Genomic DNA, 27,611 nt, shown 5'->3' on the forward strand with positions numbered 1-27,611 from the left:
ATGTTTAGCATTTTTGCGCATAAGGCTTGTTGGTGTATTATGCACTGGTAGTTAAGGAAGTCAGGGAAAGAATCGTCCTCCCTGCACTTGGCAATGAATCCATTTGCGCTGAAAACCATTGCAGGAGTACCATCCGTGGTGACTGATATCAATTTGCACACTGGGAGCTGGGTTTCGTCAGTGAAGTCTTTAAAAGACTGAAAAATGTCCTCTAGCTACGATTTCGCTCACTAGCTTTTAGCGCTGGAGAGTTTGATCGCACACGCGTGGTGAGAGAAAAGACGAGATCTCAGACTGGCACTACATCTGGCACTACTAGAGGGCACTACATCAACACTAAGAGGAGATCTCAGACTGGCTGCCCTCTACATCAACACTAACATCTTTTTTTTTTTTGAATGGCGATCGACCGGTCGATCGCGATCAACATATTGGGCACCCCTGTTCTACAGCGTCTCTGACACGATGAAGCTCCTCCACAGAGTCCACACCACATTCACTCAGACTCTATACGCTGGGTTCTGGCACGGCTCTAGTGGATCAACTGTGAGATTACGTGATCCAGAATGAAATATCAGTAATGTGATTTTATTGAATTAAAATGAGCAAAAATATCATCTTTACTCAAACATAGATATAATATGAGTAAGTTATTTTATATTTCCTAATGGTCATTAATACTGTTACAGCTTCTTTATTCTGTCCTTTAAGAGATTTTAATGTAATGATAATGTGGCTATTATTGGAAAAAAAACATCCACATTGTTCCTTATTTTGTTTCTGAATAAAACTATTATACTAAACACATGCTATAATAGCTGGTGTGTGTTTTTATTAGTATTATTTCAAATTAATTATTTAGGTTTCCAGTTCAGAATATTATTAGACTGGTGTTCTCGTGTCTCACATCTACCAAATTTATAATGTAATCTCAGAATTTTAAAATAAATAAATAAACATCATGTATTGTTGGCATGTATCAAGGATGGGTTCAGAAGCATTTTCAGATAATTAACATTTAGTATATAAACAAACAACAAAAATACACTAAGAGAACTAGGCAAAACACTATGGCAAGAAACAAAACACAGTGATATGAAAGACGGAAGTCTAACACAACGAAGACAGAGAAACAGTGCAGACAATGGCCACACACACACACACACACACACACACACACACACACACACACACACACACACACACACACACACACACACACACACACACAGGTGCTCATTAACAGAAACATGAATCAGGTGCAGGTGGTCATGTGACATGTAGTGCAGTGGTTGATGGGAACTGGAGTCCAGAGTTTCCTGATACATGACAGAACCTCTCCCCCCCACGGGCGCTACTCCCGGAGCAGCCCAAACATGCACCCCCTCCATCTGGCGGTCCAGGCCCCCTGGGCAAAATGTCCCCAGAAGAACCAGGAGACTGAGCGGCCTCCTCAGCAGAACAAAAAAAAGGTGCAACGCCCCGAGCGGGCCTGGAGCTCAGAGCGAAGTCTGCATGGCAGGACAGCAGGACAACTTCCTCCGCAGGACAGGAGAGGGGAGCGAAGTTCTCTGCAAGGCCCGAGGGAAGCTCAAAGATTTCCATGAGGCCATAGAGGGGAGCGATGCTCTCCGCGAGGCAAAAGGGAGAGGAGCGAGGTTCTCCGCGAGGCAAAAGGGAGGAACGATGCTCTCCACGGAGCATGAGAGGGGAACGATGTCCTCCGTGGAGCAGGAAATAGGGAGTGACATACGGTCCTCAGCCAAGCAGGAAGGCGGAGCGACGTCCTCAGCCGAGCAGGAAGGCGGAGCGACGTCCTCAGCCGAGCAGGAAGGCGGAGCGACGTCCTCAGCCGAGCAGGAAGGCGGAGCGACGTCGAGTGCGGGGTTGTTGAACAGAGGGGAGTACTTGGGTATGTCAGGAGACGGAGCAACCTCTTCAGAGAACCCGGGTGACTGAGCGGTGTCCCCAGACGAGCAGGGAGGCTGACCTTCATTCTCCGCTGACTCTGCTTGCTGAACTAGATCCATAATGGGGGAGGGAGGGTGGGAGATGGTATTAGCGCCGACCACAGACTCCCCTCCTGTTGGCATGGCGTGGCATAGCTCTTCATGAACATGGGAGGTGGCGACATGGCGCACGGCACGGCTTGCTGCAGCAGGTCTCGTTGCGTTAGAGTGCGGTCGATCTGAGCAAGTTGTTCGTTTATCTTTTTACTCCGTTCCCAGTACAATCTATACCACCCCTCAGACTCAGCATCTCCGGCGGCGCTCATGTTGATCTGCTGCTTCCGATTGTGGGTCTTTCATTCTGTCACGTATCAAGGATGGGTTCAGAAGCAATCGCAGATAATTAACATTTATTATATAAACAAACAACAAAACTAAGACAACTAGGCAAAACACTATCGCAAGAATGACAGAAGTCTAAGACGACGAAAGACAGAGAAACAGTGCAGACAATGGCTATATATACAAGAGTGCTCATTAACAGAAACGTGAATCAGGTGCACGTGGTCATGTGACATGTAATGCAGTGCAGTGGCTGATGGGAACTGGAGTCCAGAGTTTCCTGATACATGACAATAGTGTTACTGTGTTTATAATTCTTTATATGATCTGTCTACTGACTGCGTCCTTTACAGCAATACATCAACTGCATGATATTATTAAACGATTACGTTTTTCCTCAAATGTTTTTCCAGTGAAGGTTTTATTTTATTCTGTTTTTTATTATTATTCACGAACCAGGTTTAATAATGTCCTTAACAAGAGACGACTGTAGCTACCGGTTTAGCGTTACACAGACTGCATGTCTATATCATGACACGTTCAGCTCAAAAACATTGTTTGTGTCAGTAATACAGTTTCACAAAATGCAGAGTAAATTCTATTACAGACATTAAATACCCAAACCAAATCTCTCTCTATCTGTCTTTACTGTCATTACTGTTAAAATAAAGTGTGTGGGGTAGAGTAGGAGTTCTGTGACACGCAGAAATCAGTCTGAGAGTGTTTAGTCTTTAATATAATGATGGACTGAATCTGAAGGAAGAAATGGTTAACAGAGGAGTGTTTATAATCTCTCCGTCTTTGTGCTCCTCCTCCAAAACCACCTCCTCATACACACAGAACCAGGAAGTTCATTTCAAAGGAAACGAAACTCAGAGTTCAGTGCAGTCTCACACTCTCTCTCTCTCTCTCTCTCTCTCTCTCTCTCTCTCTCTCTCTCTCTCTCTCTCTCTCTCTGTCAGTGTGTGAGTTCAGGAAAATGGCCGAGGCCAGTATTTCAGTAGATCAGCTTTCAGTGGATCAGTTCAGCTGTCCAGTGTGTCTGGATCTACTGAAGGATCCGGTGACGATCCCCTGTGGTCACAGTTTCTGTAAGGTGTGTATTAATGACTGCTGGGATCAGGAAGAGAAGAGCGGAGTGTATCGCTGTCCTCAGTGCAGAGATACTTTCACTCTGAGGCCTGTTCTACGCAGAAACAACATGCTGGCTGAAGTGGTGGAGAAACTGAAGAAGACTGAAGTCCAAGCTGCTTCTCCTGCTCACTGTTACGCTGGACCTGGAGATGTGGAGTGTGATTTCTGCACCGGGAGAAAACACAAAGCCGTCAAGTCCTGTCTGATGTGTCTGGCCTCCTTTTGTGAAACTCATCTGAAACCTCACTATGAAGTTCCTGGTTTGAAAAAGCACAAGTTGGTCGAAGCTTCTGGAAATCTACAAGAGAAGATCTGCTCTGAGCATGATAAAGTGCTGGAGATCTACTGTCGTACTGACCAAAGCTTCATCTGTTATCTGTGTATGACGGATGAACACAAAAGCCACGACACCGTCTCAGTTAAAGCGTACAGAACTGAAAAACAGGTGAGAAAAGCAAGTCTAATCTATTCAGAGTCATTTCATACAATTTACATGTCTAATCTAAAGTAGCTGAAGGTTTTCACTCCAAGCAGGAGACACACCTCATTCCACTGGTTTAATCATTCGGTCTCCGTCTATAAACGTCTGATGAGTTTGATCAGTTCTGACTCCTCATCTGAGTGAAAATCTGATCTTTGTGGATAAGATTGGATACTCTCCTGCTTTACTCAGTTTCAGGATGTCTTTTTTAAATTATAATGATCATATTGAAGTGGGGTGCACGGTGACTTAGTGGTTAGCACGTTCGGCTCACACCAGGGTGGGGGGTTCGATTCCCACAGTGGCCCTGTGTGTGTGTGCGGAGTTTGCATGTTCTCCCCGTGCTGTTGGGGTTTCCTCCGGGTACTCGTTTCCTCCCCCAGTCCAAAGACATGCATGGTAGGCTGATTGGCCTGTCCAAAGTGTCTGTAGTGTATGAATGTGTGAGTGTGTATATGATTGTGCTCTGCGATGGATTGGCACCTTGTCCAGGGTGTACCCCGCCTTGTGCCCCATGCTCCATGGGATAGGCTCCAGGTTCCCTCATGACCCTGAAAAGGATAAGCGGTAGAAGATGGATGGATGGAAATTCTCACACCACATTATGGACTTCTATGAACTTTAAAACACTCGACATCCAGGCTTTTACACTTTAATAAGGTGCTCCGTAGAACCCGAGTGAACTTTAACCCTTCATCTGCAGTTCATATTCACCCACTGAGCTCATAATCTCATCATGCATACACAGTGTAATGTATTGTATTTGTCCTCAGAGAGAGTTAAAGGAGGAGCAGATGAAATCCCAGCAGAGAATCCAGGAGAAGCAGAAGAAGGTGCAGGAGCTGAAACAGGCTGTGAACACTATAAAGGTGAGCAGTGAGCAGAGACAGAGCAGCTCCTAGAAACACACACAACATGGACAACGAGTCGTTTAGAGGCCCAGTAAGAGACGGAATGATAGATGAGCTTGTGTGTGTGTGTGTGTGTGTGTGTGTGTGTGTGTGTGTCTCCTAACAGCTCAGTGCACAGACAGCAGTGGAGGACAGTGAGATCATCTTTACTGAGATGATCGGCTCCATGGAGAAAAGGCGCTCGGAGGTGACGGAGCTGATCAGAGCTCAGGAGAAGGCTGAACTGAGTCGAGCTGAACGACTCCTGGAGCAACTGGAGCAGGAGATCGCTGATCTTCAGAGGAGAGTCACTGAGCTGGAGCAGCTTTCACACACACACGATCACCTCCACTTCCTCCAGGAAATAAAGGTACACTACATCCACATTTCCAGGTGAAATATACAGGTTATGGTTCATTGGATAAATAATGGTTCTTAGACGTCTAAAACTGTTCCACTTCGAACCTTTTCTAATATGGAAACCACCTGCTGTAAGATTTTACTTAAAAACTTTAAAGTAATCGTAGCTGTAATTTCTTCTACTAATTTTATGCCTAATTGCTGTACGCAGGTTTTAGTCTCCGGCCGTCGCTCTCCCGAATTGATTAGACCAGGTTTTCAGTCTGATCTCCATCAGGACTCACGCAGCATCACTGTCAGTAAACATCTCTCATTTGATGGAGTGAGGGAATCTCTCTCTGCTCTGAAAAAGAGACTCGAGGAATTCTGCCAGGAGGAATTCATCAGAATCCCTGAACACGGTGAGAGAAATCGTCCTGCTGGGAAATCTTTACTTTCTCTGCAGCTCGGTAAAGAGAGACATCAAATTTCCCCAAAACACACAGAAATGATTTCCTATGATTACGTAAACTTCCTTTTATCGCTGCCCTCTACTGGAAAGATGATTTTATACAGTTCCACTTTTTATTCATGTCTTAATAGTGTAAAAGCTTCTGTTTTATTTTCAGTTATTCTACTCTGAATAAAGCACAGAGGACACACACACATTTATTCACACACTCCTACAAAGAGAGAGAGACAGAGAGAGTTTATAAGTCATATGAATAACATTTATTCAGTCAGAACATTCCTTCTGTAGTCATTAGTCACCAAAGCAGCTCTCTGCTCGTGCTCATGTTATTAATAAAGTTTATTTCTCCGTCATTCAGAAGGAAAAAATCTCATTTAAATCCCACAGCTAGAGAATGTGTTTTCTAAAATAAAACGCTGATTAAACATCAGACACAAATCTGATCACTTTAAACTGTTTCCGTCTTTTACACCACCTGATTTTTCCTTCTCCATTTTGTTTCTGTGTCTCCACAGCTGCAGCAGTTCACATCATTTTACCCCCAGAACCAAAGAGCAGACAAGACTTTCTGCAGTGTACGTGTAGAACACACACACACACACCCACACACACACACACACACACACACACACGCATACACACACACACACACACACACTCACACACACACACGCTCACACACACACACACACACACACACACACACGCACACCCTCACACACTCACATACACACTCACACACACACTCACTCACTCACACACACACACTCACACACACACACTCACACACTCATACACACACACACACTCACTCACACACGCACATATGTGCACACACGCTCACACTCTCACTCACACACACACTCACACACACTCTCTCTCTCTCACATACACTCTCACACACACACACACTCTCACACACTCTCTCTCTCTCACATACACTCACACTCACACACACGCATACACACAACACACACACTCTCCCACACACGGTCACACACACTCACAAACACACACACACTCAGACACGCTCACACACACTCACACACACACACACGCACACACACTCACACTCACACACTCAATCACACACTCACGCACTCACTGACACACACACACATCACACACACTCTCACACACACACACACACACACTCTCGCACACACTCTCGCACACACTCACACACTCTTGCGCACACACACACACACTCACACTCACACACTCTCGCACACACTCTCTCTCTCTCACACACACACACACACACACACACACACACACACACACACACACATCCTGTGATTAATATCTAACATGTTCACATTTGTCATGTGTTTAGATTTCTGTGATCTGACTCTGGATCCCAACACAGTAAATTATTACCTCATTCTGTCTGAGAGGAACAGAGCGGTGACACGCAGTGAGAGAAAGCAGCAGTACTCTGATCATCCAGAGAGATTTGACACCTACAGGCAGGTGTTGAGTAAGGAGAGTGTGTGTGGACGCTGTTACTGGGAGGTGGAGAGGAGCGGTGATGTGTTCATATCAGTCTCATATAAAGACATCAGCAGGAAAGGATGGGGTAAGGAGTGTTGGTTTGGACGCAACGATCAGTCCTGGAGTCTGCGGTGTTCTTCTTCTTCTCTCATCTTCTATCACAACAACATTAAGACTGATCTCGGAGTTCCATCGTCCTCCAGAATAGGAGTGTATGTGGATCACAGTGCAGGAACTCTGTCCTTCTACAGCGTCTCTGACACGATGAAGCTCCTCCACAGAGTCCACACCACATTCACTCAGCCTCTATACGCTGGATTCAGGCTCCACTGTGATTTTGTCTCTAAATCAGGAATAACTGTGAGGTTGTGTGATCCGACAAAATAATGATTTGAGGTGTTTTATGGTCAGTAATTTGTCAGTAAATAAAACTCTGTGCACATTTCCTCATTGATCCCCATCTGTGAAATAAATGTTCATATTAAATCAGTAAAAACACTAAAGATTAAAACGCTGCATTTCGACTCGGCCTAGGATCATCAGTTACACATGTAAAGGAAATGAAAGTGTAAGATCTGAATGTATTCCCAATGACGTATAAAAGTTCTACTGATTTCTGAAATTAGTGAAGTGAAATGCCTAAACTCTCTATAAATCAAATCTCTTTATCAAATTGGAGAGAATTTTTAAAGGAAATTAAATGAAATATTTTGAGCGACAGGAGCAGTGCAGTAGGTATGTAGCTAGGGAATCAAAATGGCCACCTAGTTACACGTTGCATTATGGGTACCTGTATAGGTTGCAGTGATGTCTGTGAAAGTGATGATGATGATGATGATTTATATTAAAATATCTGTATCCAGTTATTTGCCTAATCTAAACTATGTGCACTCAGGGCTGTTTTTGGTCTGACACAGTGGGAGAGCTGATGGTGGCGCGGATGTTAGTTTAAATTAGTTAGTAATATTGTCATTTTTTGCAAATAATAAAGACATTTGTAGACACTGACGTTATGTACATGAGTCCCTGACTGTAAAAATTCTGAGATCTTGATTATCTGCTGTAATTAACGAACATGGAGACCAAAATAAAGCTTTCCAGGATTTCTCAGAGTCATCCCCATATTTTGCATCATTTGTTTAATTTGGTTCTCTTTGTCTACTTTTTAAAATGATCATGTTTTAGGTCATATTCTGCTTCAATACTGTGTTAAAATCCATGCTGGTCTACTCATTAATCTTACATATGAATCATCATGACTGTACTTATACTGTATATATTCAGTTGGATGGATTCTTGGATAACAAAATAAAAAATATATTTAAATATGTGTTAAATCCATGTGTAATGTCTATTTTTGTGTCCTTTTTGTTTGTTTTGGTATGACTATTACACTAAGTGTTGCCTTAATGAGTACCTTGTAATCAGAATTTAATAAAAACGTTAAATGCAAAGCTAATTTATCCCAGAACAAACAGGAAACCTACTGCAGCATACAGTAGCTGCACACACAAATCCATTGCTTTGTCGGTTACGCGCTCTGCTATATCGGACACGCGCTTTGGTTCCGCGCATGCGCAGTCCCGTCTGAATTTTGAAACAGAATGGCGGTGTTGCTAGAAACAACATTAGGCGACATCGTAGTGGATTTATACACCGAGGAAAGACCCAAAGGTACGATTTAACCGGAAATATCAGGTGTCCGGTATCCGTATGCGTGTTTAATATGTATATAAATGAGGTAGTTATTGGTTTAATTAATGCCAACTGAGATAAACAGAACCGCTAGTCAGCTAGCATAGCATAGCTATGTTTATCGGTTTCTAGTTCGCCGCTTGTTTTAGAGTAATGGGTTAATGACAATAAGAAATTTAACACGTTTTCTAGTTAAACTATTGTGTGTTTATACGCGTCAGCTTTAAGAGACGAGACCAGGAGCACGGCTTTTCCTCTCTACATCAATATCGCAGCTCTTTTAAGGGGAAAGTAGCTTTACAGGGTCGCCGGTGACGTCACGACACATGGCACAAAACTGATTTTATTTAATACCTGAACATTCTTTGTGAAGACTACTTCAGTCAAATGAAATGAAATAGTTTTAATTTATGGCACCCCCCCCCCCCCCCCCCCCCCGTGTCAAGTAGAGAGAAAAAAAAAGATAGAATCAGTGTGGAATGTTGAGGGAAATTTGCATATTCATCGAATTGCCAGGATAATTTGCATATCAAAAGGAGGTGAAGAAAGCGCTTCTTAAAGATCAGAATAAATATCAAGTAATAAATGTCAAGGGCATGGGCATTTATATATTGTGTACTGACTGTTACGGTTTACGCGAGTATAATTTAAGCCAATAGGAAGTTAAAAAAAAAACCCTTATTATTCAGATATTAATTTTGAAGCAGAAGAAGTGAAAATACCTTTTTGTTTGTTTGTTTGTTTGTTTTCCTTCGGCAGCCTGCTTGAACTTCTTGAAGCTGTGTAAAATCAAGTACTACAACTACTGCCTCATTCACAATGTCCAGGTAAGATCTTCCTATGCAGAACTCGGCCATCAGGCAACATTTATCTGAAACGAATGAATTTCTTATCATTTAAAGTTTAAAATAACTGTAACGTTATAACAACGTAATAAATGGGTTTCAGAACGGGACGTGTGAAGCAGCGGCGTCTTTCTACAGTGTTAGTAGTTTAGTTTAGTTTGTCATTAGTCACGTTTCATTTCCTGATGTAAAATGTATATCAGCCGCTGATATAAAACGTTCATATCGCGATCGCTGAAGCTGCCGTGACGACGTATGGAATTAATTTCACTGTAAACGTAGAAGAACTGTAACAGTGGTGCTGTTTGGTTTTATTTCCTCTTTCAGAGAGATTTTATCGTCCAGACTGGAGACCCTACGGGCTCTGGCCGAGGAGGAGAGTCCGTGTTCTGGTCAGTAATAAACACCTCATGATGATGATGATGATGATTTAATCTGTTTGCCTTTTGAACTGGCGCTATACATTTGCAATGTTTTCTAATTTACAAAAATAAATGGTATAATTTGAAGAATAAACACCGTGTCATTTATAGGGAAATAATCGACGTCGGACTCACCCCGAGGTTGATCTATTTTCCCGTATCGGCACACCCTGGAGCGGTTTTATAACTGGTTACATAAGTACACTTCTCATATTTTTAACGCATTTATAGTTACGATTAATGCTCTGGAACGTCCACGAAGCGTTAGTTTCTGCTGTCACTCGCATTTATAGCGGCTACGGCGACCTTCAGCTCTATCCTGAAGGTTTACATCCTGAAGGTTTTCCTGTGGCAGAAAACCGTGCTGACACTGGAGACTCCTTCCATAAATGTTCAGTAAAAACGTCTCGACGTTTTCTAAAATCGCTGTTAAATAACAGCGAATAAACGGCTCATCGGTCTTGGAAAATGCCTGCGCAGGTTGTTACTATAGGAACGATAACGTATATGAATATCAGCATTGATATAAACCTGTTGTGTGTGTTGTGTCAGTAAGCTGTACGGGGATCAGGCGCGCTTCTTCGATGCTGAGAAGGTTCCACGGATCAAGCACAAGAAGAAGGGCACCGTCTCCATGGTGAACAATGGCAATGAGCAGCACGGTTCTCAGGTTCTAATTTTATATATATATATAATATTTATATATATGTTAGTTTATTTTATGAAGTTAACACATGCATGTCTTGTGATATTGATTGATTTTCTTCTTTGATAAACATAATTGCTTTAGTTTTTGTGTTTTATATGTTAATATGCTGGTACTAAGACGTGTGTGTGTGTGTGTGTGTGTGTGTGTGTGTGTGTTGCCTCCTCGCCAGTTCCTGATCACTACTGGAGAGAATCTGGATTACCTGGACAGTGTTCACACCGTGTTTGGGGAGGTCACAGAGGGCATGGACGTCTTGGCAAAAATCAACGAGGCATTCGTGGACAAAGACTTCATTCCGTACCAGGACATCAGGTGAGATGAACTCTACTGTATGTTGCTAACAAAGTTCTTCTGAGACTGGTTTTGGAGGATTGCTGGTGAAGTCTGTGCCGTTAAACGTGTGCGCTATGGTTGCAGAATAAATCACACGGTCATTCTGGACGACCCGTACGATGACCCTCCTGACTTGCCGGTGCCGGATCGTTCCCCCGAGCCCACGAAAGAGCAGCTGGACGTGAGTGACTCACTGATTCACTGACGTAGTTACTGACTCACTCATTCACCGACGTTGTTCCCGACTCGGTCACTCACTGACATCGTTACCGGCTCGGTCACTCGCCGACGTAGCTGCTGATTCCCTGACGTAGTTGCCAACTTACTTATTCACTGATGTAGTTACCAACTCACTGGCGTAGTTACCGACTCACTGATGCAGTTACTGATTCACTGATGCAGTTACTGATTCACTGATGCAGTCACTGATCCACTGGCGTAGTTACCGACTCACTGATGCAGTTACTGATTCACTGATGCAGTCACTGATCCACTGACGTAGTTACCGACTCACTGATGCAGTTACTGACTCACTGATGTAGTCACTGATTCAATGGCATAGTTCTGATTCACTGACGTAGTTGCCAAGTCGGTGATTCACTGACGTAGTTACAGACTCGCTGACGCAGTTACTGATTCACTGATGCAGTCGCTGATTCACTGACGGAGTTACCGACTCACTGATTCACTGACATAGTTACTGACTCACTGATTCACTGACTAACTCACACTGACTGACTCACTGCATGATTGGTGGATCGATGGATCGATATAAACTTGTTAGCTGGTCTTCCTTGTGAGCTTGTGGTGCAGGTTGAATGTTTTCACCCACATGCCCATCAGCTCAGGTGATTAAAACATATCGAGAGGGATAGACTCCTCTATCTTAAGTTTCATCAACTAATCCCACATAATCGAGCTGAGTAGATTTGCACGGCATGGACGTGATAAGCAAGTTGTTAGATATCACAAGAACAATATGGGATGTGAATTAAGATTAAAGTGTGTGTGTGTGTGTGTGTGTGTGTGTGTGTCAGAGCGGCCGTATCGGAGCTGATGAAGCGATAACTGATGCTGAAGGGAAGGACGCAGAGGCGCTGGATGAACTGATAAAAGAGAAGGAAGCAAAGACGCAAGCCATTCTGCTGGAGATGGTGAGTCTCTCTCTCTCTCTCTCTCTCTCTCTGTCTCTTCTCTCTCTCTTGCTCTCTCTTTGATGTCTCACTTTGTGTGTGTGCTCCAGGTGGGCGATCTGCCCGACGCAGACGTCAAACCCCCAGAGAACGTGCTGTTTGTGTGTAAGCTGAACCCGGTCACCACCGACGAGGACCTGGAGATCATCTTCTCTCGCTTTGGCACAATCCAGTGGTGCGAGAATCTACCTCCATCATCATCACCGTGTCACTTTATCACAAAACAGACATAAACAACACTTCACAGGCTGAATTAAAATGAACTTTTGGTGTGGGTGTGGGTGGGGGGGGGGGATTAATCATTATGAACAAGATGGATAAAAAAAAAAAGTCTTTAAATATTGCTGAATTATTTCTATCATTTTCTGTACACAGCTGCGAGATCATCAGGGACTGGAAGACGGGCGAGTCTCTGTGCTACGCTTTCATCGAGTTCGAGAAGGTTGGTTTGTATGGTGCTGTTTAGTTTAATTTAAAGATATATTCACCGGTAATAACGATGACGACAATGTCACCATCGTCATGGTGACATGTCCAGTCATCTCTAAATAGTTTCCTGAATGCGCAGTGGGGAAAAACCACAGATTCATTTCTCAAGAAGATGTGTAGATATGATGAGAGGAAAGAGGTGCGCTTTAGTGCGACTGTGGATGCAGCTCGAGGCCTCCAGGGGGCAGCATGGAGCCACTTTTTTTTTTGTTCGTTCAGGTTCGAAGGAACGGTCGTAGAGCGGTTCCTCCTAAAGCTTAACATGTTTGCGTTTCAGGTGGAGGACTGCGAGAAAGCGTACTTTAAGATGGACAACGTACTGATTGACGACCGACGCATCCACGTGGACTTCAGCCAGTCTGTGTCCAAGATCAAATGGAAGGGCAAAGGTGTGTGTGTGTTTTGTCTTTGAAATGTTGTGTAATAAGTGATTTTAATCGCTTTAATATACTTTTTGTGGGTCAGTTTTTAGCCTTTCTAGATAATTAGGGTTTTTGTTAAAAAGGTAAATCAGGAGAAAAATATCACCTGAGCTTATGTTCTTCACAGGTGGGAAGTACACTAAAGATGATTTCAGGGCCTATGAGAAAGACCTGGACAACAAATCCAAACTGGCTCTAAAAGACAAAGTCAAACCCAAGCAAGAGTATCCTTCCTGTTCAGGTTAACTAGGTTTTATTTTGTTAAATCCGTGACTTCTACGCACCGTAACCAAAAATATCGATAAACACGGACAAGTCACGAGAGCTCTGCGGTTCGTTTTTTGCTTAACGCTTTCCCGAAAGTTCTCGTTACGATCTCCTCCTGGATGAGGAAGGGCAGGACGTGGGGCGGAGGGACGACAGGAAGGAGCGGGAGAAGAGGGGCCAGTCGGACGACGAAGACGACAGGAGGGCAAAGAAATCGAAGGTGCGTAGGACCGCACCGTACAAAAAAAAAAAAAAAAAACGCGCATAGAGAGAGGAAAAAATGTTAATAAATAAATATTTCCTCCCCGTTTTCGCTTTAGGAGGCCGAGCAGAGCTGGAGAGAGCGGAAAGAGAGCAAGCAACGATCGCGCTCTCGCTCCAGAGACCGTGAGAAGGACAGATACAGAGAGCGAGACAGGGAGAGGGATAGAGAGAGGGACAGGGACCACAAGCACGGTAAGCACAAGCAGAAAAGCCACAAACGCGATCGCAGCCGCAGCCCAAAGAGGTCAAAGGACAAGGAGCGCAGCCGTCATCGCTGACCCCGATTTAAAAAAAAAGAAACGAGGACACGGCGTGTACAGCTTCACCGACACGGACTCGTGGTATTATGGGAAGACGATGACATACACGCACGTTTAAACGTCATCGCAGAGTGACACTTCTCTGTATTTGTTTTATTCACTGTTAATGCCACAGAACAAACTAAACGATACCAATGAAACAGAAAGATGTGGAACTTATTAAATGTTAATGTGATTCTAAATCAGGGTTTTATTTATTAAAGAAGCCATGGGTCTCAAAATGGTGGATGGGGGTTTGTTCCAGTTGTGGAAACCACACCATCTTCAGGAGAGTTGTTTATAAATGATATAATGGGTAAGGTGGGTGGAAAGTTCAGAAATAAAAATGAAAAAAACCTTCGTCTCCAATGCCTTTGGAGAACCCCTCTTGCTGTTGTAGGGATTATGATTAGATCCAATGACATGCTTGTTGATTTTTCAACATTAAAGGAAATCATCAGCTGTGGGAATGCACTCCTCCTGATTGACAGGTTTATCTTAAAACTAAAGATTTATACGCTCAGACACCGACTCTTCCTCACTGTAACTGAGCAATTCTTTGTCTCATATGTTCAAAACCCATCAGATGAACTGGGTTGAAGGTCTGGGTCAGTATTGATGCTCCTTACAGCAAAGCACAAGCCCAGAGCCCATCTACCTTAATGCTTATTTATTCCTAGAAACAGCATACTGGGGCCTGAGTGTGTTAAAGTTTGGATCATTTCTTTCAAACAGGCAGATGAGGAGGGCTAAGAGTGGATCACTGCAACCTTTCATCTCAATTAAATCCCATTTCAAAGCCCTCACTCTGGCCACTGGGGTATCAGATGCCCCTTGTTCCCTGGTGTAATCACTCAGAGTTTATCATCTTTAATTGCATATTAAAGAAGCTGACATTTAAACTTGGACATGTTTTCATTTTGATTTAAAGGTCTAATAACTATTTATGAAGCAATTGCATCTCCAGTACGAGAGAGAGTTTTTCATATTGCTGTCAAACTGTGGCTCATGTCACATCGTACGATACACCCTGTGTTTCAGCAACGAGGCAAATAAATACAGTGAGGGAAAGAATTTAAATAATTCACAGCAAACAGTTGACATTTATTTATTTGTCTTTAATGCATCAAGCTCATAGTACAGATATTTAGCACATCTTGATCAACCAAGGAAATAGCAAGAGAATCAAAATAGCAAAGTTTCCCTTTCCCCCTCAACATCCAGAGTACGGTCACGCACCAAGCCTTCCTCCTCCGAGTGCAGAGGGGAAAATATTTATATATATTTAAAAAAAAAAAAAAAAAAAAAACCCCACCCACATCCGATCCAATTCATCCACCTCAGAATCTACAGTGAGGATCACTGAGGGGGAAAGTGGGCATGAAAGAAGGACAAAAATGCAGTTGGTCCACATAAGGTGTGGGAGAGGAAAGAAAGAAAGGGGGAGGCACTGTCCTAAACTACGCTTGTGGAAGCTTAGAAAAATATTCACTCAAGACTCGACTACTTCCTGCTAAGAAATGGTCCATCCACATGGAAGATTAGTTTAAAACCTTTCCCCTCAGTCAGACTGGTAGAGGCGCTGTGAGGATTTTAAAGATGTTCTGATATGCGAGAGGCTACACATCTTCACTGTACAGAACGTTTTGCAGCTAGGCCCTGTTAATTAAAAGTACACATTTGAATACTTACATACAATCAAATTCCAGCAAAAAATTAGTTTTTTTTTTTTTGCACATTCGGCTGTTTCTAAAGTCGAACAGACGGGTATAACGGTTTAAAATACACGAGTATCGGCTCAGGACCTCACGCTAAATGCTCAAACCCCTCCCCAATAATCGGTTTCGATGAGCGCCAGGGCTCGTGTTTTGGGAGGTCGTCTCGTTTCCCTGTCCGGCAGCAGTACGAGACGGTCACGCTCTCTGGCCGGAGAGGCTTCGTGAGATTCGCCGGCGTGCCGAACGGGGAAATAGAGTCCTCAAAAACAAACAATTCAGCAGCTCTGACCACTCCCTGGGAAAGGTTTTTGATTTGAGAAAGAATCCAAAACAAACCCCTACACGTGTAGTGCAGACTAGAATTAATAAACCCAAAAAAAAAAAAAAAAAAAAAAAAAAAAAAAAGACAGTAGTTGATGCAACTGTTAAGTGTGGAATGATCTGGGAGAACCCTGACATGCTCAGATCCATGCACATCTATTGTATGCGCTTACCAGGGCTGTGTATTGTTTAGGAAGTGATTTGGGAGGGAGGGAAAAGCGCTTCACTGGGGAACAGGCACCAGGATGGCCTGCTCAGAGGGCAGGAGAGGTCCTGAACAATGAAGGCAAAACAAAAGAGGAGGCATTCACGCACATGCGTAATGGCTCCTCACACACGCCTACATTCATGGCCCTTCTACATTCACTGGATTTTTTCTCCCCCGTTCAGGGGCGTGGAATTTTTTTTTTTTAATATATATATATATTTTTTTTAAAAAGCCATGAGCAACAAAAGGTGGAAGTTATTTATTTATTTTTATATTAGTGCTTAAACAAGACGCTTTGGTGCTCATTTTAAAGTGCAATTATTGTATACATTTACCCCTCCCCCAAAGGCGCGTTTGATTGTGCACTTTCAGTGAAAAGGCATCGTGAGAATCACGTATTTATCAGGCGAGGTATTTATTGTGAGGTTTGGTTCGAGTTTTGAAATCAGAGACGCGACGCCACGCTGCTGAAGACGGATCTGAGCATGCCAGGGTCCCTGCTTAGTGGGCGCGGAAACCCTGTCTGTGGAGGATGAGGGGGGACACCTGGAGGAAGGGGAGGCTCCTCAACTCTACATGCACTTCAAGATCACAGCAAGAGTGAGCTAGAATATCTACACGGACACGACGAGAGCTTTCATGCGACATATCTACGGATCGGGTACGAGGACGTTTACGGGATAAACTCGCGATACGGCTACAGTGACGAAACTCCGAGCAACAGCAGCAGCGGAGCCTTGGGGCTCGGGCTGCTTTCTTTCTGCGCTTCCTCATCTTCAGCTCTGCTGGCTCTGCTGGGGCTTCTTAGCGTAACTGGTAAAGACGAAGTTGTAGTCGTTGAAGTGGGCCAGCTGGCGATCCAGGCGCCTGTAGCCGTCAAGTTTCTGCGCAGACGAGAACACGCTGCGACACTTGGAGCTCTTACACACGCAGAGAGAGAGAGGAGAGAGAATATCCGTCAGCAAGTATGACCATACAAAAATATATTCTCCAAAAATTTTATTCACGTAGCATGAGAAATCCAAAAAGGTGTTCAACATGATGCACATGGTATTTTTACATTAGCCTGAGAGTTTGTTCATTTTTTAGTGTATTTACATTAATCTTTCCATTCCGGCAGTTACAGGAGCACTTATACAGACTACGTTAACGCTCGTTAGCTACATCAGAGGTAATCCTTTATCTTCATGGGAGTGATTTCTAACATTTCAGCGTTAAACATGTCTAAAGAAGCGCTTCTTCTTACCGAGAACGGGTGTTCGCGCTTATCGTAACTCGCGCTTACCTGATTAACAAAAAGCGTAGTCACAAATTTCCCTGGCTTGAAGATGTCCACGACTTTCCGGATGAGGTCGTCGTAGGACGTCTGGGAGAGGTTGGTTTCGAAACTAACGTACGAAAACTCCGGCTCAGGGGTGATGTGAATCGTCCAGTAAGTTCCCTGTAGAACGGTGTTGGAAAAAAAAAATAAATAAAAAAAAATCAGTCGAGAGAAATGGCAGAACCTTGTTTAGCCTGGTCAATAATTATGACAAGGCTAATGCTAGCGCAGATTATCGCAGGCGCCCCACGTACATCCGTTTTCATTCCATTCATGGAGTATCCACAAGGGTTGAACATTGTGGCGTCGATCACAGAACCTGGAATCAGGTCACGAATTCCACTCATCTGTGGAGCAAAACAGCACAGGTTAATAAGTATCTGCTTTACTTTAGCTAACACGAGATAAATATAACAAGACTTTCATGTGCTTTATTGTTCATCAGGCTTTTTGTGGAAGAATATTTTTATTTCTATTCCCTCCCAAGCTTTCCGTCTACAGAACCCAGCATCAACGTTGTTATTGCTATAATAACCAGTGAACTCCCGCTGCGAGAACCGACGAGTGATGAACCTTAACGTTAGCCCCTGGTTAAAGCTGTTCTTAATTCGCACACGGATGTATATAAAAACAAAGATACCCCGACGTACACGAGTGACATCATTAGCGGAAACACCGTCTTTCGTGTAGAACTGGTCCATCACGGCTGGGTCGAGATCACTCATCAGAACCTCCAGCGTCTGGTCCGCCTGCTTGTTCTCCCAGTACTCCGGCAGCTCCAGAGTAAACAAGTACCTGAGGGGAAAAATCAAAAGAACGTTTCTGAAATCCGAACCATGGTGAATGCTAACGAATAGCGGTGCGAGTCTTTAGGTTGACATTGCTTCTGAATCGAAGCATTATGGTGGGGGGGGTTGATTCTGAACGACTCTGATTTGATGAATCATTCGATTCAGCAATTCAATTGAGTAGCGCTTTTTTAAGTACCATTTTCAGTATTTAACTTTCAAATGCATCTCAAGCCGGAAAAAGATCAAGAAACTACTTTAAACTGTTTACTGTAACAAGTCTTTATTGCAGGAAAAGTAAACCTTGCCGGGGTTTCCTGAATATATAGACAAGCGGGAATTAAAACTGGCAGCAATTCACAAGAGTGCAGTCAAAACAGCTCAAGGCTACAATAACAACTAGCCGAAATACCAGTTTCAATGGTGCAATTAAAAAAGGGATGGGGGATATCCGTGCATATAAACCTGGCAATGGTTTTAGCTTTGAGAATTTAGCCGGTGCCTTGTGGAAAATCGCAGTGCATCCGATCTATCATTTAAAACCGATTATCCGATCAAAACTCGTCCTCCGAGGTGGACCTTGAGAAAACGAGTGAATCGTCAACACCCCCGCTAACGAAACAGTCTGTAAATAACGTACCAGCAGTCACAGTTCAGACGTCCCATACAGTATGCTGCTCCATCTGTGGAAACAAACCAAACACTGCGTCACTACAATCTAAAAATAAATAAAAAATAATACCAAAACAACCTCAAGACGTTGTCTCTTAAGGATTTTAGATTTTAAATAAGTGAAGTGTGGATGTAAAAGAGTGAAAAAGAAAATACTGAGATTGTGGTGAAGCGTACTTGGGAAGATCTGGCTGAGAAATCCCACTTCCTCCTCAAAGTTTCGGTGAGGGAACTCCTGATGGGCGGGCTTCATGAAGTTCTTACGAGAGTAGAAGAAGTTCTGCATGATGCAAAAAACAAAAACAAAAAAACACCCCCCCAAACAAGAGCAGTCGCATATTAAACACTTTGAAAATAAATAAATAAAGATTGATCATCTAGACCTGCCAGCCCTGAAGATTAGATTCAATTTAATCAGTCAGTATTACAATTAAGTGATCGTGATGCAGGTGCTAATGAACGCTAACAGGTTCCCACATGCTGATACATTTTTTAAAGAAATTTAGCAGCCTCGTTGGGGATGATTTAATCAAAACAAGAGTCACGGTGACAAACATGAAATATTCTAGGCATATTTCTTTTATTTAAAATGTTCTTGTTTACTACTGTTCGAGAAACGCTGCATAATCCAAGCTTAGCACATTATAATCATGGACAAGCAACAAACGGCGTCGCACATTCTTTTTAGCGCGCGCGTGTGTGTCTCACCTCGATGGCGTCAAAGCCGCAGTACTCGCGCGCCAGCTGCAGCAGGGGCACCAGCGCTTGCAGTAAGAGGGTGGTTCCGCATGTCTTCAAAATGAAACGTCTCTTGGAGACAAACATGCTACTCTCGCTGCGGGAGGAACGCACACACAAGGAGCGTCGCTTTTAATTTCATCCAACGATTAAATCAAAAGACGCAAGAAGCACGTTCAGAGCGCCACGCTCCTCATTCAACTGCGCGTCTCGCCTCCTCGCAGTCACGCCTACTTTTTTTCTATTGGCTCACAAAACCAAGTCTTGTAAATTCACAGGTCAGAGTTCGCCTAGATAACGTTGGCGCAAAAAGTGGCGGTAACCGGAAGCAAATATGCGTCCTTTCCCCTTCGGTGAATCCGCTTTCATACCAGGTGAGTGCTGCTTTAACTGAAAAAGCATTCCCCCCCCCCCCCCCCCCCAGTGTCTCACATCACCATAGCAACAAGTCAAAAATCACATTACATCAGTATTAAATATTACATCATTAAATATAAGTATTTTCCATTGATGATGTCAGCAGGCGTGTGTGTGTAGCATAGTATAGTTTTTATTGTTCCAAATTTTCCTGACTGATATTTTCCCCCTCATTTACTATTAAACAGTCTTTAATTATTCAACAGGCAGAGTTTATGCTTTCCCTCGGCGAGGATATGAGTGTGTGTGAACGGCAATAAGGACAGAGCAATGAAAGAGAGACCTACCTGAGTATATAAGCTTCCTGCTTGTCAGTCTTTGTCACACTTATGATCAAACAATGCACATTCTCCAGAAGTTTGTCCCACTCAAACCTGAAACACACAAACACACATGAGGAATACTAAAATCTCTCAACACCAACTAGATTTTCAGATTCTACCACAGCGATCTTGAATTCTCCACTCTGATCGGTCGGAGGCGACTAATTATTCTCAGTTATTATAACCGCAGCTGACAGTAGCGCGGGTCTATATCAATCCACTTTCCGACACTGTATGGTTTCAAGTCGTGTGGTTTTTAGTCATTCTTCTATGTAAGCTCGTATACTTTGGCAGGAAACGCCATTTCTGAAAGACCACGGTGCAACAGAACAGCATGCAAGACTGCGCAGTGTGAGAGGAGTGCAAGATAAATACACAGAACAGGTGTTTTGTAGCGTAGCAGCAAAAATGAGGTCCATCAGTTAAAAAAAAAAAAAGTTTTAAACGCAGGTGTGCCGGGGTACAGTGTCTCACTGGGTTAGGTGTTTGATTAGCCCAGGTGAGTGCTGGGAGGCAGCAGGGTGTTGAGTAATCTGAGGTGGTGTTTAAACCCAGCCGGCTCATCCATGTTATCAGCTGTTGTGGGAGGATTGTGTTGAATGCTGAGCTCATGTCTTTGAACAGCATCCTTACGTAATAGTCCTTTGTCCCGATCGGTCAGAGAGAAGTGGACTGTAGCAGATACGAGGTCCTCTATTGAGCGGTTTGGATTTTGGTGGTTTTCTCGAAGCACGTAGAGAACTGCTTGGCTCAGGGAAACGTTAAAGGATGTCTGAGGACATCTGCAAGACAAGCTGATCAGCATCTTCCCTGAGCAACCGGCCAGGCATGTCGTCAGGACCTGCGGCTTTCTGTGGGGACGGTTTTCCTGATGTCTACTACAGACAGAACCTACTTTATTGGTGGGAGTTGGGGGGTGGTCTTCCCTGCTGGCATGTTGTTCAGTGTGTAGAAATTGTTCAGTGTCCGGGAGCGAGGCGTCACCATCACAAGTGGTGTAACTTTGTAGACTGAGGACCTGAATGCCTCGTCACACGCACTGCACGTTCCTAGTATGTGTGAAGTAATCTTTCGGCGTAGCTGTACTGCGATGCTCAGTCAGCCTGGAGGCAGAGTCACCGGTTTTCAACAGCAAGTGCACTTCGGCAGTCGTGAATTTCTCGAAGGAAGCCGCATTGTCTGTGCGCGTGCCGACACGGCCAGTCACTACATCAGCACTGTAGTGTTGTAACCTCTGAACATACTCCAGTCTGCGCGTTCAAACCAGTCCTGAAGCGCCAAGACCGTTTTAAAGAGAACCAGTTTGGCACGCTTTAGGAGTGGTTGGTATGCTGGGATTAGTCTAACAGATCAGGAGCCTGTACCATGAAACTAGTTGAACAAACTCAGGATTATGGGATTAGTTTTGAGTTGACAAAACCCAACCAAACCAGGCTGACAGTAGCAGGACGCTGGTCATCAATATACTCCGTCAACTCAGGCGTTGATCCTTAATGGTCCTTAAGCTATGGTTAGTACACGTGCACAAATGTGATGTCAGCACCGACCAGCCAATAGCATTCAACATGGGGAAAAGAAACAAACAGGTGTGTATACAGCCGGTTGAAAAGCAAGAACATTTTGGGGAAATATGAGGAATTTACACCTACACTAACCGCAAGACACGACACCGTTGCGTCTGCCAAAGCTCCCAACGTTGCAGATTGTAAACACAAGTTTACTTTTATAGGCTCACGATCAGAATACAGGGTTCAAAACACAACCAACACATTTCATTTAATATAAGTTGTTTTAATTCAATATTTCACTGCAATGTGCTCTTCTTACAGGTTTGCACTGGGGAGTTGAATTAGTTCCGTCACTTTGCTCAAGGCTGATCGGTCCAAGTTGGGTTCGAGTTCTCGTACCCGGAACGGAACCTGCCCCAGAGCGCAAGTTACTATGGTGATGAACACCGGTGAAAGCCAAGCCACTTCCATAGTACTTAAAACACAAGGTTGGTACAAACTAAACTAAGATGTACCCGCCTAGCCACCTAAACCAGCTTCACGGTACAGGCCCCTGGTCTGAGCAGCCGAGGTGGGGCAGGTACAGCCTTGTAAGCACCGTGAACATGTGTAAACCAAGTCTAAAGTGTTTGTAGCACGGTTCACAAAGTAAACCTGCACGGATATCCGAAGGTTTTTCCCTTTACACTGGACACCTGCATGCAAACGACTTCCTTCAGCACCTAATAAGCACGTGTGCTGACTGGACACGATCGTGCATGTGACCGGAATAACAGATTAAATATTTGCAGAGTGTATAGACATACGAAGACAAGGCGTGTTGACCAACGCTACAGAGCCAGGTGCGTACAAGTGACTGAATAATGAATGTTTACTGACTCATTACTAAATACGACACAAGTGAGAGAAGTTCTAACCGTCAGGATTCTTAGAAGTGCCTTGAGGTACACCACGAGGGGTATTTTAGGACTGTGCAACTCAACCCCCTCCTCACCTGCTCCTGTACAACTGCCCTGGCGCTATTTCAGGACGGATAACGGTGCCGGCTTTAGCAGAAGGGTGTGTGTGTGGAATAGCTTAGAGTGTTGAAGGACATTGTAAAGCCACTGCGAGGGCGAGACCACATACACACACGCAACCAAACTAGCGTGTGTAGGTGGAAACCTTCGTTTTAACTCGCCAAGTTATGTAACAGGTTGGATACCTATTCGAAGCTCATCCCAGAAATAAATAACTGAAGATATTTCCTTCCAAGAGTTTTTCCATTCAGGACAGACCGAAACACCCACTCACATGCTTACACACGGACAAAAATCACCACTTCTCCACAAACCAGCCAAAACATCGCTGTTGAAATTAAACAGCAATTCAGAAAAAAAAATAAACTAATGGAATAGGAATGCTCTAAAATTTTTGAAAAACGTCACGTTATGAAATTGCTTATGAACTCGCACAATGTTCAGAATCCTGAGATCCACACTGGTGTTTAAAACTGGTGCCCCCGAAGTACAGAAGTTTCATTTCTCTATGGATGTAGAACGTCATCGTGGAGGTATTTAAGCAGTGTCCTGTCTCTTGTCTGTTCTGTGAGGTGACGAGGTTCCTCTCTCACACGTACACCGGCAGGGTGTAGATTTGTGAATCAGATGCCCTTGTGGACTTATTTGGCCATGGGCCGTGCTCCAGCAACCGACCGTGATCCGCTTCCCTGTACCTTGGCGATGGTTTAATCCTTCCTAACGGTAATCCAACACCGCTCGTCGTTCGCTCTGCCCTCCGAGAACCCACGGCCACGGTTATCAGGTTCCATTGCCAAGAAGCGTAGGAGTTCATGTCAACAGCGTCGGAGATGGGGCACAAGAAATAAAAACCCACACAGGCGATAATTACATTTCTAACAACGATATACTCGGTGTTTTCTATATAATCCCGATATTCTTACATCGTTCTACTGATCTGCTGTCCTGTATCTACTGCTCCACACATTACCACATTTTCATTTCTGGTACCGATACATCGGCGCAGAGATGGAAAGTAGAGACGTTCGAAATACTGTATAGAGAAACCGACACCGATTCGTTAAGTGACGAAGACAAAACGTTACTCTTCCCGCTTCAAAGCTGATTAACAGCACGTCACGGTGTTTTATTCCTCGTACACCACAGCAACGCACCAATGATTACAAGTTTAACACAAGACTCCAGCTATATAACCATGATAAATGTTTTTAAAGCACTGAAATAAAACTGAAGAAATTTAGCTTTTGAGCCACTGACTTGGGTTTCTTCTAAATGTTCTGTGTACAACTTAACAGTTTTGGATGTTAATAATGTTAAAATGAAATCTACAGTATAACCAGACTCATCACATTGAAATATCTTTGAGAACCATGGTGTATATATTTATCACAACACCCCAGTGCTGTATAATAACCATAATAATAATCTTTATTACTTAATGACTTATGGACAAATTTGTGCCACGAGGAGTCATCTATAAAAACGTGACGAGATGCGAGGACTTTGCTAGTCAAAACATTTAGGTGGATTCTGACGTCATTTCTTTTTGACGCGAGCGCTAGTCGGACGGGATTACAGTCTCGCACATCCGTAGTAACAAACTGAGAGTCCACCGCGTACATCTTATTTTAATACGAAACGACTGTTATGATAAGTGTTTGTTGTAGGGAGTGTGGCCCACGTGTACAGATTAATAGCAGGTCATGTGACTAACTGAACTATAATTCACTCTTACCACGCGTGTGCACGTATGCACACAGCATTGTTCACATACTAGCTATACATGCACATCACGTGACAGCACATCAGAGCCCAAACACCCCTCAGTAAGGTTTAAAGACATTGTGCAGTCGTCGTGATTGTCGTCATGATCCGAGTCTCCAATCAAAAACCCTCACTGTCTGTTTAAGCATACTTCTCCAGCTAGAAAAAAAAACCCCAGGCCTTTTAGTAGGTTTAGCGATTTTAAAAAGTAATCATAAAACCGTTAGTCCTCAATAACGGTCTAGAATAGTATACAGGTACGTGATGAGACCTGATGTCAGTTTGGTTTACGGACCACTATTTACTGTAGAACCGTGCTAGGAACTTAATAACTGAGCTGAAACTGTTGTGTTTTGGTAGCAAATGAGTAAACAACAACAACACTTTCCCGACCAGATATAACGCACTAAGATTTCATAGCAGCGTAAACGTCAAACACGTGCACGCAAAGTCAGTTTATTTCATAGCATAAAACTAATCCCACCTGAATAGGGGTTGTGCTTTGTTTTCATGACACTATGCAACGATTAGTAGATAAATAAATCTGCACATCACTACATCCTCAGCCCCCCCAACCCATCCTCCAAATCTACTCATTTGTTACGATTCATCATCAATATGACGTGTATAACGTTTTAAGAAGTGACGTCATCAATACGCGAAGTAGCGCGCGAATTCACTGGCCTCCATTTTTTTTTTGGTTATCTTTTTAACGACTACAGCTGGCTCTCTGCGTGTGAGCGCGCGCATTGCGCTAGTGCATTGCGGTGCGCTGTAAATCGAGCGCGCGTGACAGATCGGCGATTTTTTTCCGGGGAGGGGGGGTGTTCTAAACCGTATTCTCGAACGCGGGAGTCACGTGGTCGCGAGCCCTCAGACACCAACGTGCCAAAAAAGAAAAAAAGGTTCAAAACACCCAAATAAAACCCCACCAATAATATTAAAATATGTAAATTAGCTGCATAAATAATAAACATGTGGATATTTAAGTGAAACCGGAGTGATTTTACGTGACTTTTTTTAATTTAAAACGTGCGCGGTTACGTCATTTCATGCTAACGTCGCTGGCTAACACGCGCATTATTATTATTATTATTATTATTATTATTATTATTATTATTATATTAAACTTGCATTTAAATATATAAATATAGACATGTATGAAATATTTAACCGTTTATTTAAAATAATAACCTCAGAAGATAACGAGAAAGAGATTAGCGTATCTCGTCACGAAGATAAGATGTGGCATTTTGGAAGACATTAGCTCGGAAACACACCCAAACAGGCGCCCAAAATACCTAAAGTCAAAGATGTTATCTGTATTTCATGAGCTTCAGCTTGCTACGCCATAAATGAATGACTGAGAGGGGGAGGGTGTGTGAGAGCTACCGAGCAAACATGGCAACCATGTCACCGTTCAGCTATTTTTATGCGTCAGAAGTACATTTCAGAACAAATATATTACATTCTAGGTCACACCGTAACGCTGTTATCATGGCCGCTGCATTTTCAATACAAACGCGCAAGGATTTAATAAGATAAGACGGAAAAAAATATATAGAAAAACCCTCAAGGGTCGAGTCCTAAACAGCGCCCTCCTCCCTACACACGCGCACTACTACTACAGCGTCTACGGTAACACCTTCCTGCACACTATCTAGCGCCCTATTTATCCAACAAGACGACATTTGGGATTACGGCACGAGCACATCGCCGTTACGGACATTTTTTTTTTGGACTAACCTCGGGATGCTTCGTAGGTCCCCTGTACCTTTGCTGTCGTCCTGCCGGGAGAACCAAACCTCCAGCAGCTTTTCGGTCCCCTCGAAGAAATGCGCACTGTTCTCCTCCATCGTGACACAACAAACAGACCAGAAATCAATTTTTTTTTTTTGATTTCGGCTCCAAATCAAGTCCTTTGCCTTCTCAAAGCTTACAAGATGTTAAACAAAGCACAGTCCTTGAATCTTGGGCCCTGGTGTCGTTTCTGTTAGTTGGATGTTTTCTTTTTTTTAACGTCTTTTCACCGACTTTTCCCCTTTTACAGAGAATAACCGTGAGCGAATGCTAGCTAATATCGCCGGCCATACTGTGTAAAGCACAGTTTGCACGCCACGCTGCCCTTTTATACCGTGCACGCGCTCGCCAGCCTTCACTTCGTCCAATCACAACGGAGCGCCCGCCCTTTTCTCCTTCCTATTGGACGCTGAACTAGGCAACTCGCGTTCCAGGGACGTGAGCCAATCATCATCGAGATCCCGTCTGTCTTTAACTTAGGATTGGCTTTCTCTGCTGTCAATCGTTGAAGAAGAAAAAAAAACAACAACAACGGTTGCGTAATCCGTATCGAGGCTGAGCGTTTTGTTCAAACTATCCAGCGGTGATATTATTGATATATAAAGAACATCGTTTTCATTAAATAAAGAGTATAATTGTTTTTTTTTGTGTTTTTTTTTTTTTTACAGGTGATGGAAATTGTAATAAAATAAATAAATAAACAATAACAATTTCTCCACACAACGGGATTTTTTCAAATTTAAATTCAACATTTCTTCCTAATTCTACAAACGAACATTATATATTACTATTGTGTATATAGACCAGCATTTTCTATTTATTTATTATTTTTTTTAGAGGTAATATAAGTTTACGCAAATGCGCGGTCCGCGACGCGCTGTGCGGATTTGTAGTTTCTGAAACCCTGCGCTATCGCCGACGCGGACGCTTTGCCCGCGCTCAGAAAACTACAGTCACCCACAATGCTCTGCGCGC

General features: G+C 43.5%; 3 protein-coding genes across 4 annotated transcripts; 2 read left to right on the top strand and 1 right to left on the bottom strand.

The window, feature by feature from the left end:
- Positions 1–2,636: 2,636 nt before the first annotated feature.
- On the top strand, positions 2,637–8,444 carry LOC128635125 (tripartite motif-containing protein 16-like). Its single transcript, XM_053686289.1, has 6 exons — positions 2,637–3,870; positions 4,680–4,775; positions 4,924–5,166; positions 5,419–5,557; positions 6,123–6,182; positions 6,944–8,444. The coding sequence occupies exons 1-6, from the start codon at positions 3,271–3,273 to the stop codon at positions 7,486–7,488; spliced, it is 1,683 nt and encodes a 560-aa protein (XP_053542264.1). The 5' UTR covers positions 2,637–3,270; the 3' UTR covers positions 7,489–8,444.
- Positions 8,445–8,642: 198 nt separating this feature from the next.
- LOC108261248 (peptidylprolyl isomerase (cyclophilin)-like 4) lies at positions 8,643–16,088 on the top strand. Its single transcript, XM_053686285.1, has 13 exons — positions 8,643–8,775; positions 9,556–9,623; positions 9,969–10,033; positions 10,616–10,733; positions 10,942–11,084; positions 11,190–11,286; positions 12,143–12,259; positions 12,349–12,473; positions 12,674–12,740; positions 13,065–13,176; positions 13,337–13,433; positions 13,573–13,696; positions 13,797–16,088. The coding sequence occupies exons 1-13, from the start codon at positions 8,706–8,708 to the stop codon at positions 14,016–14,018; spliced, it is 1,425 nt and encodes a 474-aa protein (XP_053542260.1). The 5' UTR covers positions 8,643–8,705; the 3' UTR covers positions 14,019–16,088.
- On the bottom strand, positions 15,155–26,950 carry amd1 (adenosylmethionine decarboxylase 1). Of its 2 annotated transcripts, none has more exons than XM_017450391.2 (9): positions 26,583–26,950; positions 20,510–20,596; positions 19,776–19,902; positions 19,224–19,347; positions 19,036–19,078; positions 18,258–18,402; positions 17,862–17,954; positions 17,572–17,727; positions 15,155–17,206 (listed from the first exon to the last, which is right to left on the bottom strand). In XM_017450391.2, the coding sequence occupies exons 1-9, from the start codon at positions 26,690–26,692 to the stop codon at positions 17,063–17,065; spliced, it is 1,029 nt and encodes a 342-aa protein (XP_017305880.1). In that variant the 5' UTR covers positions 26,693–26,950; the 3' UTR covers positions 15,155–17,062. The 2 variants fall into 2 exon arrangements, with proteins under 2 accessions (XP_017305880.1, XP_017305889.1); XM_017450400.3 differs by having other exon boundaries at positions 19,245–19,347; positions 26,583–26,949.
- Positions 26,951–27,611: the final 661 nt, after the last annotated feature.

Source organism: Ictalurus punctatus, chromosome 2 (assembly GCF_001660625.3).
Source record: "Ictalurus punctatus breed USDA103 chromosome 2, Coco_2.0, whole genome shotgun sequence".
Classification (NCBI taxonomy): Eukaryota; Metazoa; Chordata; class Actinopteri; order Siluriformes; family Ictaluridae; genus Ictalurus; species Ictalurus punctatus.